Consider the following 18,418-nt stretch of genomic DNA (forward strand, 5'->3'; position numbering starts at 1 on the left):
CGAGATAGAAATGGTCAGTACTTTCCTCCAGGCTCAAGAATCCGACTACTTCCAAAACATGATGTCAGCCATGGGAAAGCCTTTCGCGGAAGCGATTAAGATCGGGGAGATGGTGGAGAATGGTTTGAAAACGGGTAGAATTTTGAGTCAGGCAGCCATAAGGGCAACCTCCCAAGCCGTCCAAAGCGGGTCCGGAGGAATGGCAAGAGGGAAGAAAAAGGAAGAAACGTCCATAGCGACATCAGAAACAGGAGAATATCATAACCCCAGGTCCTATTTTTCAGAAAGAACCCCGCAACATTATTTCCCCCACCAAAATGTGACCTATGCTCCTCAGCCCTACATGGTCATGAGTACCCAGCCTTATGTCCAGCGGCCGCAGCAAGCCAATCGGGGCCAAGCTCCACCTCCTAGAAGTCAGCCTCCTTACCGAAACTGCTACAATCCTCGGTCTTCCCAAAATAACTTCCGTCATCAGGAACCACCCAGGAGACCCAACTATACACCAATCGGTGAACCCTACTCCACCCTATTCCCTAAGCTTGTCCAGATGAATTTGTTGCAGCCCATACCACCAAACGGGCATAACCCGGAATCACCATCATATCAGCGGGGTGTCAGGTGTGCATACCATTCAGGGGTAGAAGGGCACGATACAAACAACTGTTGGACATTGAAACAAGTGGTAGAGAATTTGTTAGAGCAAGGGAAAATTGTGTTGAAAGACGAGGATGTCCAAAATGTGACCAATAATCCGCTGCCCGCCCACAACAACGGGCTGATAATTGGGATGATTTGTGAAGACAAGGAATTTGATCCGGCGCTTAAGGCCATAATTGCTATTGCTAATACAGAAAGGAAGCCCAAGGCAACCCCGAAGCAAGAGAAAGGGGAAAAGAAGAGTAAAATCACTGAGACTAAACCGGAAAAGAAAATTGATGTATCCAAGCAGGCCTATGTGGTATGGGGGACGATCAAACCACCTCGGCTGAACGAGCCAGTGGTTATTGGACGCATACTACAGAAGCCAAAGTACAGTAAAGAGGAAGATGATGAGGTGTTCACGGTTAAAGAGAGTGAGGAAATATGTGAGACGATGAGGAAAAAGCTATGCGAAACACACATGGTCCATCCAGGAGAGGGCACTAGCACCGCTGAGGTATCATACATGGGACCAAACTCCAAGCTTCAAAACTGGAAGGCTACGCCATTCCTGATCAAGCGGGAGCCCTAGTGGACCTGTCCTGCCACTTTCTCTGCATCGCGAACTACCCTAGGGTGTAACTCAGATGTTTTCTTTAGTTTCCTGTTTTTAATTTCTTGAATGTCAACCCTGTTTATCTTCCCAATTCCAAGAAATGGAATCATGTTTCATCATTCACCTCCTTTTTCAGAGCTTTGCTATATTTTCTTTTATTTATTAGTTCTCTTCAATTCTGATAATGCAGCTTTAAGTAACATGACATGCTTGCGGACTTCATGCCCAGATCCCAAGAACTCCGTCAGACTTCAAATAATAAGTCAAAATTTGAAATATAGAGAGTTTGAGAAAATTGAATAGGAACAACTAAAGAAAATTGGTCCATGGTATGGGAAATGTCCATCACTGAAGCAGAGTTTGAGGATAATGAGTAGGTTTAGACTCGAATAGAATGTCAACCTTAATGACTGTAGTTTGTCACGAGCAATTGTACCAACAAGGAAAGGCCCGCGCCTGTAAAATTGAAACTGGGCAACTGGTGTTAAGGTGTATTCTTCCTCATCACCAGGAAACACGATGAAAGTTTGCTCATAATCGGAAGGGTCCATACATCATGGAAATTATTGCCAGAAGGAGCATTTGTATCTGGGCGGCATCGAAGGAAATGCCCTTGAAATAACTGCCAATGCAAATGCGGTCAAAAGGTACTATATTGGATCCAATATATAGTTCTAATATTTTCCGTTTGAGATGACGAAGACTTTCATTCTCGCTACCCAAACACTATCAACCCTTGCAAACCCATTTGAGCTGGTTACTCTTATTTGATTACCCTCTTTGGAACCTGAAAGTATTATTGAAAATAAAATGAAAGAAAAAGAGAAATTGAAATGAAAAAGACAAATAAAAAGAAAAAAAAGAGAAGAAGAAGAAAGAATTATAAAAATAAGAAAATATATATACAAAAAAAAAAAGACAATGAAAATGAGAAAAAGGGAAAGGAAGTGAAAAACAAAGCAAAACAGAAAAACAAAAAGAAAATCCAAAAACAAAAGTTGCCTGAACTATTTTTGACTTGATTTCGAAAGGATACGTAGGCAGCCTCTCTATGGGGTTCAGTCACACCAAAACAAAAATCCAGTTTTTCCCCAAAAGTTAAACTGGGGCAGACGTTATAATAATTCGGCGATAATCCCGCCTGGACGGTTCCAAAGTTGTAATTCGATCCAAGTTCTTTTGACCCCAAACCTGTTGCAAGTCCTTCCGATCAATCAACAAAAGTTTCTTCAAAATCAAAAGACGCAGTTGCTCGGATCCGACGCAGTCAGGATGAGAGAAATAAAATGAGAGAGTCTTATTGGTGAAAACCTACAGGCACCATAAGGCGATGGCGAGCAGAGAAATCAAAATGAGAGAGTCTTGTTAGTGAAAACTCATGACGAGCACTATAAGGCGACGGTAAGAAGAGAAATGAGAGAGGTCGGCTAGCGAAAACTCGCAAAGGGCGCTGTCGGCCGAAAAGAGGATTTCACCACAGAAGGTTCTGGCAAGGTTCCCTGGTTTGGAAACATAGATCCATTTGGTTCGTGAGAAAATGTAGGTTCGTGAGAGTCGGGCATCCAGTCCAAAAAGCAGGTTATGTCAATTTAAAGCCAGCATGCACCTCAGATAAGTCTTTCTTTTCCCCGAAAAGGACGCTTCTCTTTTTAAATTCATTTTTCTCGCTCTTTGTTTACCTTTCTTTGGATTCCTTTTTGGTTTAACCCTAAGCCCCAAAACATGCTAGAAAGAAAAGGTGGCAGGACCGGTTTCACAGGGCTCTGTCTGGCAAGAGGTGGAGAACATACCCGGCCTCAGTGATGCGTCAGTCCAATCCCGACTGATCGTGACATTTGATTACCTCAAAATCCCCGAGCAGAGCGAGATGGAAGAAACAGAGCCGTACACGCACAAATCATCGTGAAATCCTGAAATATTGAGTCTTATCAGTTTGAAAGGAGGTCACCTTAGAAGCTAATCAATGGCGAATTTTCTCAACAGAAATGAGGCTTGGGACCAAGAAAAACAATGAAGGCTACAAAATTGACCACAATTTCAAACTAACAATTTTCCTTTGTTTGAAGTTGAAGCAGTTGCAATACAAGACGAACTAAGCAGGAAGCAGGTACAACCCTGCGAGAGGCAGGTGCAGCCAAAAGGAAATGCGCAAGGGTTAGAAATAGCTATGCTGCAATAATCAACCCAAAAGGGAAGTCTCCTCCCGATTCTTTCCTGCATTTTTTCTAACCCGATGATTTCCCCGGCATAACCCGAGGACTCTCTCCCTTTTTTCGGCATAACCCGATGACTTCTCCGGCATAACCCGAGGACTCTTTCCCTTTTCTGGCATAACCCGATGACTTCCCCGGCATAACCCGAGGACTCTTTCCCTTTTCCGGCATAACCCGTGGACCTCCCTGGCATAACCCAGGGACCTCTTTCCTTTTTCGGCATAACCCAATGACTTCCCCAGCATAACTCGAGGACTCTTTCCCTTTTCCGGCATAACCCGATGATTTCCCCAGCATAACCCGAGGACTCTCTCCCTTTTTCCGGCATAACCCGATGACTTCCCTGGCATAACCCAGGAACCTCTTTCCCTTTTCCGGCATAACCCGATGACTTCCCCGGCATAACCCGAGGACCTCTTTCCCTTTTCCGGCATAACCCGATGACTTCCCCGGCATAACCCGAGGACTCTTTTCCTTTTCCGGCATAACCCGATGACTTCCCCGGCATAACCCGAGGACTCTTTCCCTTTCTCGGCATAACCCGTGGACCTCCCTGGAATAACCCGGGGACCTCTTTCCCTTTTTCGGCATAACCCAATGACTTCCCCGGCATAACCCGGGGACTCTTTCCCTTTTCCGGCATAACCCGATGATTTCCCCGGCATAACCCGAGGACCTCTTTCCCTTTTCCAGCATAACCCGATGACTTCCCCGGCATAACCTGAGGACCTCTTTCCCTTTTCCGGAATAACTCGATGACTTCCCCGGCATAACCCGAGGACTTTTTTCCTTTCCCGGCATAACCCGTGGACCTCCCTGGCATAACCCAGGGACCTCTTTCCCTTTTCCGGCATAACCCGATGACTTCCCCGGCATAACCTGTGGACCTCTTTCCCTTTTCCGGCATAACCCAATGACTTCCCCGGCATAACCCGAGGACTCTTTTCCTTTTCCGGCATAACCCGATGACTTCCCCGGCATAACCCGAGGACTCTTTCCCTTTCCCGGCATAACCCGTGGATCTCCTTGGCATAACCCGGGGACCTCTTTCCTTTTTCGGCATAACCCAATGACTTCCCCGGCATAACCCGAGGACTCTTTCCCTTTTCCGGCATAACCCGATGATTTCCCCGGCATAACCCGAGGACTCTCTCCCTTTTTCCGGCATAACCCGATGACTTCCCCGGCATAACCCGAGGACTCCTTCCCTTTCCCGGCATAACCCGTGGACCTCCCTGGCATAACCCAGGGACCTCTTTCCCTTTTCCGTCACAACCCGATGATTTCCCCGGCATAACCCGAGGACTCTTTTCCTTTTCCGGCATAACCCGATGACTTCCCCGGCATAACCCGTGGACCTCCCTGGAATAACCCAGGGACCTCTTTCCCTTTCCGACATAACCCGATGAATCTTCCCGGCATAACCCGTGGACCCTTTCCAGCATAACCTGGCAATCCTCCCAATTTAGGGCTCCGATCCCTAAGTTGAGCAAATTTCCATTTAGCCAGCATTAAGGCTCCAATCCCTAAGTTGTGCATTTTTACCTTTTGCGACATTAGGGCTCCAATCCCTGAGTTGCGCTTCGTAGACTAGGGTTTTTTCCAATCCCCGCATCAGTGCTGTAGATTATTATGGCAATTAACTCACGAAATTTTCCTAGTGAAACTGGGGTAGAAAAATTTCGTTCGTTTGTTTTGTTGTCTCAGCAGGTCTGACCCTGAGGTGTATGGATCGAGACGACCTACGGGATGAGTCTCAATCCAAAATAAAGAAAAGAAGAAAAGAACAAAAGAATAAAAAAGAAGATGTTCCCACATTTTGGAACAAACAAAGGGCAGGTCGCTCAAAAAATTGGATCAAATTCCCGATCTCCGCCAATCCCATTTCATTCAATACTGCAGAAATAAACAAGCGCCTACAACTTGCAAGCATCAAGATTCGGATCGAAGTCTACAAGCAGAATCAGCTAAGACCCAAGATCAAGTTGCAAAAGAATTATAGATAGGGATCTTGTAACTAACAATTGACAGGCATAAGTAGTTAGTTCAATTTCAATTTTCCTTTGGTTGTAATAAGGCGATCAGTAAATCAACAGTGGCAACAACAACAGCAGTAACAACAAGCATCGCAATCCCAGGGTAGTCCCAGCTACCAAAGTTGCCCGAACTACATTGACATGATTCCTGTTTAGCCCAGGATATGTAGGAAACCTCTGAAGCAAAGGTTCGGTCAAATCTTTTTCAAAAAAAAAATGCTTCACACGGAGTACTCAGATGGGCAAAAATCGCTCACTTTATCTTTGCACGAAAACCCTTCGTGTCTTCGGGCAAAGAGGGGCAGCTATAAGCACGTGATTTTTGCCCTATGAAAGAATTACTCCCAAAAAATTCAAAAATAAAATGATTTTTTCTTGGTGTGCAATTTTGAGAATTCTGTGACATTTTTGGATAATTATTTGTATTTGTTTGTGCATGTTTATTTGTTAAATTAATAAAAAATACAAAACAATATGTCGCATTTTTGCATTTAGGATTTAATCCTACAATTGTTAGTAATTAAGTTTGTTTTACAAAAATTAAAAATTACAAAAATAGGCATCTTGTGCATTTTTAGCATTTAATGTCCAAATATACAATTATATGCTTAATTATTACTTAATTATGCGTTAATTGTTATTGGGAGTTAATTTGCGCTTTTATAACTTAATTTAGTCGTAATAATAATTTAAGGAGTTTTAGAATTTAGTTTTAGAAAAATAAAAGAAGAAAAGAGAGCAAAAATACAAAGAAAAATCGGATTGGGCCACTTCTTCAAATTTCAACCCCAGGCCCAAACAATTGTCCAACCTTCCACACGACCCGATCCATTTCAAATCGGTTCGACCCAATCCATAACCCAACACCCCCTATCTTGCATTTCAAAAACAAAACAAAACAAAAAAAAAAAAAAGAGAAAACCCTAAAAAAACCTAAACTGATCCGCCCCCCCCCCTCTTTTGCTCTCTTCTCCTTCTTCTCCAAAAGAGCTCAAAGCCCCTCCCATGGCTGCCCCTCTCTCATTCCCTTCATCCCCACGCCACACACACAACCACGTCGACAACACACACACACACACAACCACGGCGACGTAACACACACACACTCGCGGCTTCACCAACATGAACGACCCCTCCTTCCTCCTCCTCGCGTCCAGCCGTTGCTGCTACTGCTCACGTATTTGTTTCTGCGTTTTTGCTTCATCTTCATCTGCTACATCTAGTCGTCGACGACGAACGGTTCGTCGACCTCCAGCAGCCCCCGTACGTTCAAAGAAGTTCATGACTGTTTCTGCTTCATCTTCGTCGTTCGGCGTCAAGTTCGAGCTTGAGCTCGACGTCCATGGCTGCCCTCAACCTCACCAACGACCAGCTATTTCTTGCTGCTTCTGTTGTATCCAAATAGACCCCGCCGCATCTGCCTTCGTCCTCTTCGTCGAGCTCAAGCTTGAGCTCGACATCCATGGTCGCCACTGCTTCATCTTCTTCAATCGTTCCCATCTTGCTTCAGCTGTGCTGATGCTACCCCGTCCGGCATCGCCTCACTGCTGCTACTTCTTCATCATTCCTTCAGTTGCTTCTTAAGTTCATCGTTGGTCAGTCATTGTTCGTCGTTTCATTTCCAGTTAGTTGGTTTTTGAGTTTTATTTTTGTCCGTATTTCGTTGTGATATTTCTCGAATCTAAAATCGGTAAATGTTTGTTTTGTTCATTATTTTGTGAATTTTTCAGTTTGTTTCATGTTTGTTTTATCGTTCTTGTTTATTGTTTAGGTAAAAAGTTGTTAGTTTAATGTTGGTTAGATACAAATTGAAGTTTAATTAATTATTTCTTCAATGTGTTTCATGTGTTTTATGTATTTTTCAGAAATTGTTAATGTTGTTAGATTCAAGTTTAAATTCATAATTGTTTCTTCTTCGGTTTTGTTTTTGTTATTTGTCTAAAAAAATTTAGTTGTAATAGGGAAATATGTTGGTTTAATCATTTGAATCCGTCATGTTTTGTTGTTAAAGTTGATTTAATTCATGTTCATCTTGGTTTGAAGTTCATTTTAATCCAGTGATTTAATGTGAGTTTATGTTTTTGGTTTTTGATTCGTTGATGAATCATGTATTGTGTTGTTAATATTGTTGTTTCCTTGCTCATCCATTTTTGGTCTGAGTTAACCAGGATTGGTTCCCAATATGGATAATTCATTCACATTAATTTGATGTTGTTCATGTTGTTCATATGATTTGTTGTTGAGTTTGGTTAAGAAATTGGTCTTATTGGCTATATTTTGGTTGAGTTTGATTAATTGAATTGTTTAGAGCTGATGGGGGTAGTTTGGTAAATTGCAGTACATTCAGGGGTAAAATGGTAATTGCAATAAGGTCGGAGGGGTAGTTTGGTAATTGAACATTTTAAATAATTCTTTATGTTAAGCATGGGGGACAAAATGTAATGGGGTGTGAGTGATATAATTGTTTAATATAATGGGGGACAAGACATAATGTAGTGGAGGGGAATATTGTATTTATTTATGTTAGGCATGAGGGACAAGATGTAATGGGGTGGGTTGATATATTTGTTTAATGTAGTGGGGGATGAGTGGGAAGATAATGGGTTTGGTAAGAGAAAGTGTGGTTTTATTAATGGATTAAAGGGTTTGGGATGGGATATAAATGAAAAACTTGAATCAGATAGAAAGAGGACATAATAGAGAAGAAAATTTTAAGAGAGAGGAAATTCCGAAAAATACTAAGACTTTAGAAAAATAAAAAGAAAAACATTCTGGAAATTCAAAAGAAGAAGAGTATACACCTGATATACAATCCAAATATTCTGATATACGGATTCAGAAATTAAGGGTTAAACACTAACTAGTCTTTCAAAATCTGATAAGATTCCCTTTGCTTCTGTCCGTTGATTGTTGTTGTTGTGTCTGGATTTTTGTCTTGATTTTAAAATTTGTCACTAAGTTTCTCGTTGCTAGTTGTTACTGGTTGTTGGGGTTGCTGTTGTTGTATGCTACTGAATTTCTGTTGATCTCCCTTTTCTTTTGCTTCTAATATCAGGTACACAACTGACACGCTAATTATTGTAAACTGAAACAGGAAGCATGAATACGAAAAAATGAAGAGTTGAAGTTCTAAATTTATATAATTATATTCTGAATTTTATTTGTATATATAAATTATTTAGCTTACAAAAATCAGAATCATGTAGCTATTTAATATATATATATATAGTGAAACATCTGATGATAGCTTAACGGATGAAATATCTATATATATTGCCTAAAAATAAATGAATGGTGTAGCAACTCCGTCTAGTTAAAAATCAAACGAATAGGCCATTTTGAACTTGTAGGAATATTGTTTAGTTAAATAATATTGGTTACTTTCAGCATGAAAATGGTTTAGGATTAAAATTAGATTGCTAAGTTTTTTTTTAATTTGACAAACTGAGAACATGCCTAGTATAATGTAACTAGGTAGTAACATGTGAATAAGACAGCCCAGGTCTAGTTTTATGTCATACACATTGGGCCTGGTCCCGCATTGACAACAGACTGCCCTGCTTGCATCATTTTCAGAATTTATGAATCATATTCGAAACCCAACTATAACAACTCAAACATGTAAATAAATTAAGACCTTTTCTCTTTCATTTTATAGAGACATAATAGAAAAAATGTAGTCATTGTAGGTTTATCCTTTCATAAAATGAGACGAGCCTCACCAAATAAAACAATGCAAATTACGGGTCCCTCAATAACTGGTCATAATAAAATACTTAGAATTTGGGATGGACTGTTTAGTGAATTTCAATGCCTTCCCCAAAGACATTAAACGCGTTAGACTCTTTAGGCGCGACTTAATTAAATTACATTCTCAAACTCGGGTGCGCATTTATATGACCCAAATTCAAATCTCGATGGAGTCGAAATGTGTTAACAACTACGGGCGCATTGACTGTGACGTGGTTTGAGGTGCATTTTCACGACGTTGCAATTCTATAAAACAAATGATAATAATAAAAGCGGTTTAAACTTAATAAAAGCACATAAGTCACAACCTGTATTTAAATCAGATACTTAGCCATTATAACAATTTAAGCGACCGTGCTAGAACCACGGGATTCGAGGATGCCTAACACCTTCCCTCGGGTCAACAGAATTCCTTACTTAGAATTTCTGGTTCGCAGACTTCATTTGGAAAGTCGAATATTTTCCTCGATTTGGGATTCAAGATAAACCAGTGACTTGGGACACCAAAAGCCAAACCTTTCCCAAGTGGCGACTCTGAATTAAATAAATAATCTCAATTCGAATATTGTCACTTAAATTGGAAAAACTCCCTCGCGCATTGTACCCTTCGGGGCGGGCGCGCAAAAAGGAGGTGTGACAGCTCTGGCAACTCTGATGGGGATTTGTATTAGCAACCCCGGAGAACGTGAAAAAAAGGGAGAGAGAAAAAAAATTTGGAAAAGAAATTAAAGGAAAAGGCCATTGTTCATCTTCTTCTTCATTTTGAAGAAGAGGAAAACTGAAGAAAACCTTCACGCCATAGCCCATGGCCTCCTCCTCTTTCACGTAAAAATGACCATAACCAGCCTCCCCGTCGCTTCCTCGCGCACAGCAGTGAACCAAACAGTCCGGCGACCACAACCCGTATCCCGTCATCACCATCGTCCCCAGCTGCTCGTCGCAGCTGTTGCTGCCTTCTGCTTCATTTTTTCTGTCCAAACGACCCCGCTACCAGTCGATCACCACCATCCACGCCCCAGCCCCGTCGACCACCAGCAGTCCACCACTGTTGCTTCACCATCCTCACGTCCAACGACCATAACCCCAGCCCGCATCGTCGCTGCCCCCCCGACCCTACTGTCACTCACCAACAACACACCGAAAAAACCAGCAACAGACATCAATAGAAACGTTGTTCTCCTCCCCCATCTCCACGTTTAGTCCACCAAACCTCCGGCTCAACCTCACGTCAGTCATCGCCCAAACAACCAACAGCCCGTCAAGGTCGTCGAGAGAGAGAAGGTGAGCGTCGAGGTCGTTGACAATCTTGGTTCGAGTTTTTTGTTTCCGTTGAGGTCGTCGTTGTTCGTCGAGGTCCGTTACGTTGAGGACGAAGAAAGGTCCGTTTCTGTCCCTCTCTTTTATTGATCCATAAATATATTACACGATTCTGTGAGTTTTGGAACCTACTATGATTCTAATGTTGGTCATTGACTGTATTTTGTTTAAGTTGGGTTTTAATGGTTGAACTATGTGTTGAATGCTTTATTCAGCATATTTCAAAAAAAATACGAAAACATTACAAGTTTGAGGTCCAGTTTTATTATCTCTTTGTTCTGTTCTTGCGTGATTACATTTTTAGCCGGAGTGATACTTGAATCTCGAATGAATACGTGATATTGCTTTAGTTGAAAAATTTCCATCTTTTGATTCTCTGTTTCGGGCTTTTCCCTTAGCATGCTTCTAACCTTCTGTGATTGAATGATGAAGCGTGAATTTAGGTTGTGAATGAATTATGAAACTGTTAGTTCTCATGAACGAATGAGCCTTGATCGTTATTTTTATTAATTATTTTCGGTCATTATAAACATTCGTAGCTTACTTCAGGCATGTAGTCAAATCATCATCGTGATTAGGGGTACGGTTCCCGTGACATGGTTACAATGCCTAAAATTCGGGGGTACATTTTTTGTAACCCGATTATAATGACTTTAAGATAATCTTAGTGAATAAATTAGGATTTTTTAGAGGCGAATAAAGTAGATAATCATAGTTGTTTTTAGGTTTGCCTTTAATAAAAATGAGACGAGCCTCGCCAAATAAAATACAAATTGTGGGGCACTCAATAGACGGATATTTTAATTACTTAGAATTTGGGATGGACTGTTTAGTGAATTTCACTGCCTTCCCCAAAGATAATAACGCGTTAGCCTCTTTAGACGCGATTTAATTAAATTGCTTTCTTAAACTCGGGTGCACATTTATGTGACCCAAATCCAAATCTTAACGGAGTCGAAATGTGTCTCTAATCATGGGTACATTGATTGTGACGTGGTTTGAGATGTATTTCCATGACGTTGCAAATTTTTTTAAAATAATGAAGGAGACGAGCCTCGACAAACAAAAATGCACAAGCTGCGGGGACCTCTAAACGTATCTATTAAAATACTTAGAATTCAGGACATGCCGTTTAGCGAAATTCCACGGCCTTACCCAAAATAATAATACGTTAGTCGCTTTAGGTGCGCCTTTAATAATTTAATTTTCTTAAACTCGGGTGCACATTTATGTGACCCAAATCCAAATCTCAACGGAGTCAAAGTGTGTCGACGACCACAGGTACATTGATTGTGACGCGGTTTGAGATACATTTTCACAACGTTGCAATTCCCTGTAAAAATAATAATAATTATGAAAGCGGTAAAAAAGTTAAAATTTGCACATAAGTTCATATTTGTATAAAATCAGATAATCAAGCCGAATATGACAGTTGAGCGACCGTGCTAGAACCACAGAACTCGGGAATGCCTAACACCTTCTCCCGGGTTAATAGAATTCCTTATCCGGATTTCTGGTACGCAGACTGTAATATGGAGTCATTATTTTCTTCGATCCGGGATTAAAATTGGTGACTTTGGACACCCTAAATCTCCCAAGTGGCGACTCTGAAATAAATAAACAAATCCCGTTTTGATTGTCCTTTAATTGGAAAAAACTCCTTCACCCCTCGCGGGGGCGGAAAAAGGAGGTGTGACAGCTCTTTCGTATGGACTTTTTCCGGCATAACCCCTCCACTACACCTCCTTTTTACGCCCCCGCGAGGGGTGAAGGCTCTGGCGACTCTGCTGGGGACCCTCTTGGAATTAGGTCCATAATTTTATCAACTGTTGTTTTCCTGTTTTTCTCCAACTTCCCTTGGAAATTTGGTCCTCTTGGGATCTAAACCCATTTATCATTTGGTCTTGCGACCAACTTCTTTTCGCTTTATCACCTTATCTTTGGCCTATCCTATTCGCATTTTGCTTTGCATCATTTTGGCAACTGGTAGTAAGCTCTGAAAATCCTTTTCAAAAACAAACTGTTGGGGAGGTAAAGTCTTTAAACCAAGAAATGAAAAAGTGATGATCTCAAAAAATAGAAAAAGAAGAAGTCTTTCTGAACAAATGATGGCGAAAAGGAAAGAAAAGAACTTATCTGAATGATAAAACCGATCCCAACGATCATGTCGTGCATTCCGGATTAATCAACCCAGCCTATTTGTATCAATCAACCTTTCGGACGGCCTCATGTTGCTGGGGATAAACAGGCACTCAACTCTTTGCCAAATGCGGATCCTTTCCGCCAATCTTGTCGTGTCGCCTCATAGTGCCCTTCGAGGGGTTTTCACTAATAAGACTATCTCGTTTCTCTCAACTCCCGTAGTCTTATGGTGCCTGTGAAGGTTTTCACCGATAAGACTCTCTCGTTTTATTTCTCTCATCTTCCATCGCCTTATGGTGCCTGTGAAGGTTTTCACCGATAAGACTCTCTCATTTTATTTTATTTTTAGCTGGGGATTGGAGTGCTGCCGATAAGACTCTCTCTGCTGGGGATTCTTTTCGGTTATCAATTCATTTCCAGTTTATGATCCTCTTCTCTGTTGGGGATTAGAGTGTTATTCCCGACTTACGTTTGCATGACTTGGCACTTCTCGGATACTGATCGGGAGGTCTTTTTGGACATCAATATGGGTTTTTGTGTATGGCTAAAAGAAAAGGAGTATCAAGAGGGTTCAAAATCATTTTGATGGGTAAAACATTACAACTCTTGGAATCGAACTTTTTTCCCAAAATTACAAACACAACTTCTGCCCCAGTTTTCTTGCTAGGTTTTTTTTTTTACACCATGACCGAGTACGTATCCTTCTTTGAGGTATTAGGTTAAACGTAGTTCCCAATTCCCTTGTTTTTTCTTGTTACTTTTCTTTTGTCTTTATTATCATTATTTTTCTCTTCTCTTTTCTTTCATTTTCATTACTGATTCCAAAAGAGGGGTATGAAAAAATAAATAAGGCTCAAAAGGGGAAGCAAAGGTTAAAGTGTTTGGATAGAAGAAAGAATTGCCTCCGTCATTTCATTCTCCGATAAATGCCAAGTACAAACAAACAACAATTACAATTACAAGAAATCATACATAATATCTCGTAACTACGTCAGAATTGATAGCCATGTCGACGCATTTCCCTTCGATATCTGTTAAACATAAAAGCGTCATTGGGCTTGCTTTGTTCAGATTGTGATAATCAACACACACCCTGGTTTTTCCATCTTTTTTTGCACTGGCACCACATTAGCCAACCAATCAGGATATGGAGCGACCCGAATAACCTTAGCATTCAGCTGTTTGGTTACTTCTTCCTTAATCTTCACACTCATGTCGGTTTTGAACTTCCTCAATTTTGCTTGACGAGAGGAAACGCCAGGTCAGTGGGCAATTTGTGAACCACTAGATTGGTGCTTAAACCCGGCATGTCATCGTATGACCATGTAAAACGTCTTTGAATTCAATAAGTGCTTTGATTAGTTCTTCCCTGATGTTTGGTTCAATGTGGATGCTTATCTTAGCTTCCCTGATATCATCCGCATCCCCTAGATTGACGGTTTCCGTGTCATTTGAGTTGGGTTTTTTTTTTTCAAATTGGCTCAACTCTTTGTTAATTTCTTCGAAGGCTTCATCCTCATCGTATTCCGACTCATCATCACAATCTTGTACTATAAGTTCGAAATTAGCTTGATTTTTATTAGACTAGGTTGAAAATTCGTCGTGCATGCCATGTCATTAGAACCAGTATAAAGAGAACTGTTCAAAAGAGAAAAAAGAAGAAGAAAAATTAAAACAAAATAAGGAATGAGGAAAAAAAACTTTCACTTTATTAAAATACGGGATAACAAGGTTTCACACTTTGGCGAGCACAAAAAGAAATTTGGATTACAACCCTGGAATAATCCAGACAACAAGAAAGAAAATCAGAGCCCACTACCAAGACTCCCTTCGTATAGGAAGGGGAGTAAACATTCAATTGTTGATTTTTGCTTTCAGCCCCACAAACTGTACATCTGCCTCACTGGACCCTTTTCCCAACACCATAACTGACTTGTTATCTACCTTTTCCAACTATACCACCGCTTTTCCACTGGTTGACTTTTCTTTTGAACCGGCACGGATCATCATCACTGTTTGTGAGGGTTTCTTTAGCTCCCCTCCTTCGTGCACTAGCTCGATCATGTGGGTTTCATGGTGTGCCGGCAACGGGTTTTGATTGATGTTGGGTGCCTCTAGTGTCTGAACCTCAATCTTGTTGGTGTCAATAAGATTTTGCACTGCATGTTTCAACTTCCAACACTTCTCGGTATCATGTCCGGGAGCCCCCGAACAATACTCACAGCTTACCGAGTGGTCCATATTTTTGGGAAGGGGATTTGGCAATCTGGGCTCAACAGGACTCAACAAGCCTAACTGCCTTAATTTGTGGAACAAGGCAGTATAGGTTTCTCCCAACTCAGTGAATGTTCTCTGTATTCTTTCATTTCTGAAAGCCTGATTTCCCCGAAAACCTGCCCCTGGAGGGTTCCTGTAGGCCCTTGGCAGCGGATAGGTGTTTTGTGGAGGTGGTTATGTATTTTGTGGAGCCGGCGCACGCCATTGTGGGCGAGCCGGAGGCTGAGCGTATGTCTAGGCATGGTGTACGGAGAAGTGTGGTTCTTGTGGCGGGTAGTAAGGTTGTGGAAGATAATTTGGAGTGTGAGGGTAGTTTGGGTGATGGGGTCTGGGTTGGTATCGAGGGGAAGGACCTCTCGATCTGGACCAGTTGCCTGCCTCTATTGTCGCGACCTCTTATCTCTTTTTCTTTCCAAGCGCACCTCCCGTGCCGCTCTGAATAGCCTGAGTCGTTGCCTTGATTGCCGAGTAACTCAGAATTTTATTGGACTTAAGTCCCTCTTCTATCATAACTCCCATTTTCACTACTTCATTGAAGGATTTGCCAACTGACATCACCAAGTGACCAAAGTACGTTGGCTCTAGAGTTTGCAGAAAATAGTCCACTATTTCGTTTTCCCTCATTGAAGGATCAACTCTGGCTGCCTGTTCTCTCCACCGGAACCCAAATTCCCGGAAGCTCTCCCCGGGCTTCTTCTCAAACTTTAGCAATGTGAGACGGTCAGGGACTATCTCAAGGTTGTACTGGAAGTGTCCTGTAAAAGCCTGTGCTAGATCGTCCCAGGTGTACCACCTGCTCGGATCTTGTCTTGTATACCATTCCAGTGCTGACCCACTTAGGATTTGGCCAAAGTAAGCTATCAACAGCTCGTCTTTGCCACCAGCTCCCCTCATCTTGCTACAAAAACCCCGAAGATGTGCCAAATGATCGCCATGCCCTTTGTATAAATCGAACTTGGGCATCTTGAACCCTGCCGGCAATTGCACGTCAGGGAAAGGGCATAGATCCTTATAGGCCACGCTGACCTGGTGGCCTAACCCGTGCATGTTCCTGAAGGATTGCTCCAGGCTTTTGACCTTTCGAATCACCTCCTCATGTTCTGTGTTCTTAACCGGTTTCTCAGCTTCCTCTGGGATCCAAAATTGGGGTGTATATGTGTATGGATCAGGAGCTTTAAAAGTGGGTTCAGGAGGAAAATATTGGGTGTTGCGAATTTGGAACAGTGGTTCACTAGACGATCTTTGTAATGTGGTTGGGGGAGGTGCCACAAAGACAGGAACATTTGGTAGTGGAGGGTTCTGATTGGGTGGCGGAGCTTGGGGATCATAGGCATCTCTCCCCTGATAGTAGTGGTGGCTTGGGAAGCTTGTTGAAGGGCCGGGGGAAGGGTATTCTGGCGTGTATCCCGGTGGGGGAGTAGGAGTGACGAGTGGTTCGGGCCCCTTTTGCACCTTGGCCATGGCTAGCTGCATTTCATTCATTTCCAATCTCATTTTTTCTATATTGGCCATCGCCTCCTTCAGCTTCTGATTGGCTGTCTTTTCTGACTCAACGTTGTTGTCTGACCCAGTCATGCTTTCTGGTATAGGACCTTTCGATCTTGTTTGATAATGGTATGGTGCCAGTACGCTCTAACAAACTAACTGGTATTGATTGGAAAAACAACAAACTTGTCAGTGTTAGAGTCTTAACAGATATTGTAATTGCACGTTGGGGGATGCAATGTTCTTAGGTAGTTAACCATTTCTAACATGCTTTTGCTCTGACCGCATGCATCATTCCGGCTTATTTTATTTGTGCCTCTTTCGAGTGTTTCAGGGACCTCTCTTTTCTTCTTCTCTCTTTTTTTTTCTTTTATTCACTTTCTTTTTTTTTTCTTTTTTAGCGGTGGTCGAACCTTATGTAGATTGCCTACGTATCAAGTCCCCGCATGAATCAGACCTTGCGTAGTTCGGACCAATAAAAGATAAATAATAATAAAACATTTTATTTTTATTTTTATTTTTTTCAATTTTCATAATACAAACTTGATTATAAAAGTTTAAAAACTGACCATACTAACAGACTTTGACAAAAGACAACAAACGGACTCGAAAATCAAATAACTCGCATACTCTAATCAAAGAATTACAAACTCAAAAACAAACAGCCAGATTCTTTCCCCTATATGCCAATTTTAACCAAATGGTTGTTTTTCAGACGTGGCCCCTTCTCAATTTTACATGAATTTTAAGGCCGGGAAGGACTATTTTACGACCTTTCACAAACTTGTTCGTTCTTTTACGAACATAGCCTTTCGACAATTGAAAGATACTCTAAGGCTATCTCCACAAGAACGGTTTAAGACATCACCGAAGCCGGGCCGGCTTATTTTAACTAAAAACCAAACGGTATTCACTTGACCACTGACTATTTTCTTGTTTTTCAAATAATAAAAGTCCTGGTTTTGCAAACACGACCTTTCAGCACTTCGGAGACGAAGATATTAAGGTTGTGCGGGATAACTGGTCGCAACCCAAAAGAATGACCAAAGATGGTCGTTTACGCCAAATCAGCCTTCCGGCGTCCCTTTCGAGAACATTCGGCTATTTTTGACAAAACGGTGTGACCCAACTTATTTATGACTCTTTTCTTGTTTTTTTTTCAAATTAGAATAAAAGACCCGGTATTGCAAACATGGCCTTTCAGCGCCTCTGGGACGAAGATTTTAAGGCTGCGAGGGTCAAAAATCAAAACATAACCAAAGGTGGTTGTTTATGCAAAATCAGCCTTCTGGCGTCCCGTTTGGGAACATTTGGCTATATTTGACCTGAGCGGCATTACCCGACTTATTTATGACAAAAATTCGACATTTTTGGCTATTTTTGCAAAGGAGAGGTTGGACATTACCCGACTTATTTATGACAAAGGTTTTGACATGTTTTTCAAAATAGGAAACCCACTATAGCCAACACGGCCTTTCAACGCCTCGGGGACGTAAATTTTAAGGCTGTGTGGGTCAATCGGTCAAAATCTAAAAAAAATGACCCAAAGGTGATTATTTATGCAAAGTCAGCCTTCTGGCGTCCCTTTCGGGAACATTCGGCTACGTTTTGACAAAACAGCGTCACCCTACATATTTATGACCTTTTCTTGTTTTTCAAAATAGAAAACTCAATATTGCAAACACGACCTTTCAGCGCCTTGGGGACGAAGATTTTTAAGGCTGTGTGGGTCAACTGGACCAAATCTAAAAAATGACCCAAAGGTGGCTGCTTATGCAAAGTCAGCCTTCCGGCGTCCCTTTCGGGAACATTCGGCTATGTTTTGACAAAACAGCGTCACCCGACTTCTTTATGATGAAATTAAAATTTGACATATATTTTTTTTTAGAGCTATTTTTGCAAAATGGGCGGTTGGACCCGACGAGGGTTGCCTACGTATC

The 18,418-nt window shown here is 41.6% G+C and overlaps 1 protein-coding gene across 1 annotated transcript; it reads right to left on the minus strand.

Moving 5' to 3' along the window:
• Positions 1-14,333: 14,333 nt before the first annotated feature.
• Positions 14,334-16,568, minus strand: LOC138869637 (uncharacterized). The gene is made up of 2 exons (XM_070147271.1): positions 15,522-16,568; positions 14,334-14,354 (listed from the first exon to the last, which is right to left on the minus strand). The coding sequence occupies exons 1-2, from the start codon at positions 16,566-16,568 to the stop codon at positions 14,334-14,336; spliced, it is 1,068 nt and encodes a 355-aa protein (XP_070003372.1).
• Positions 16,569-18,418: the final 1,850 nt, after the last annotated feature.

The sequence above is a fragment of the Nicotiana sylvestris genome, chromosome 5, assembly GCF_000393655.2.
Source record: "Nicotiana sylvestris chromosome 5, ASM39365v2, whole genome shotgun sequence".
Taxonomy (NCBI): Eukaryota; Viridiplantae; Streptophyta; class Magnoliopsida; order Solanales; family Solanaceae; genus Nicotiana; species Nicotiana sylvestris.

What these genes read in the sequence shown, in the direction of transcription:
- LOC138869637 (XM_070147271.1), bottom strand. Translation starts at nt 16,568, where the DNA reads ATGACTGGGTCAGACAACAACGTTGAGTCAGAAAAGACAGCCAATCAG. An exon ending in TTGGCAAATCCTTCAATGAA is followed by an intron (nt 14,355 to 15,521) that starts GTAGTGAAAATG and finishes TCTTTTGAACAG; the next exon opens with TTCTCTTTATACTGGTTCTA.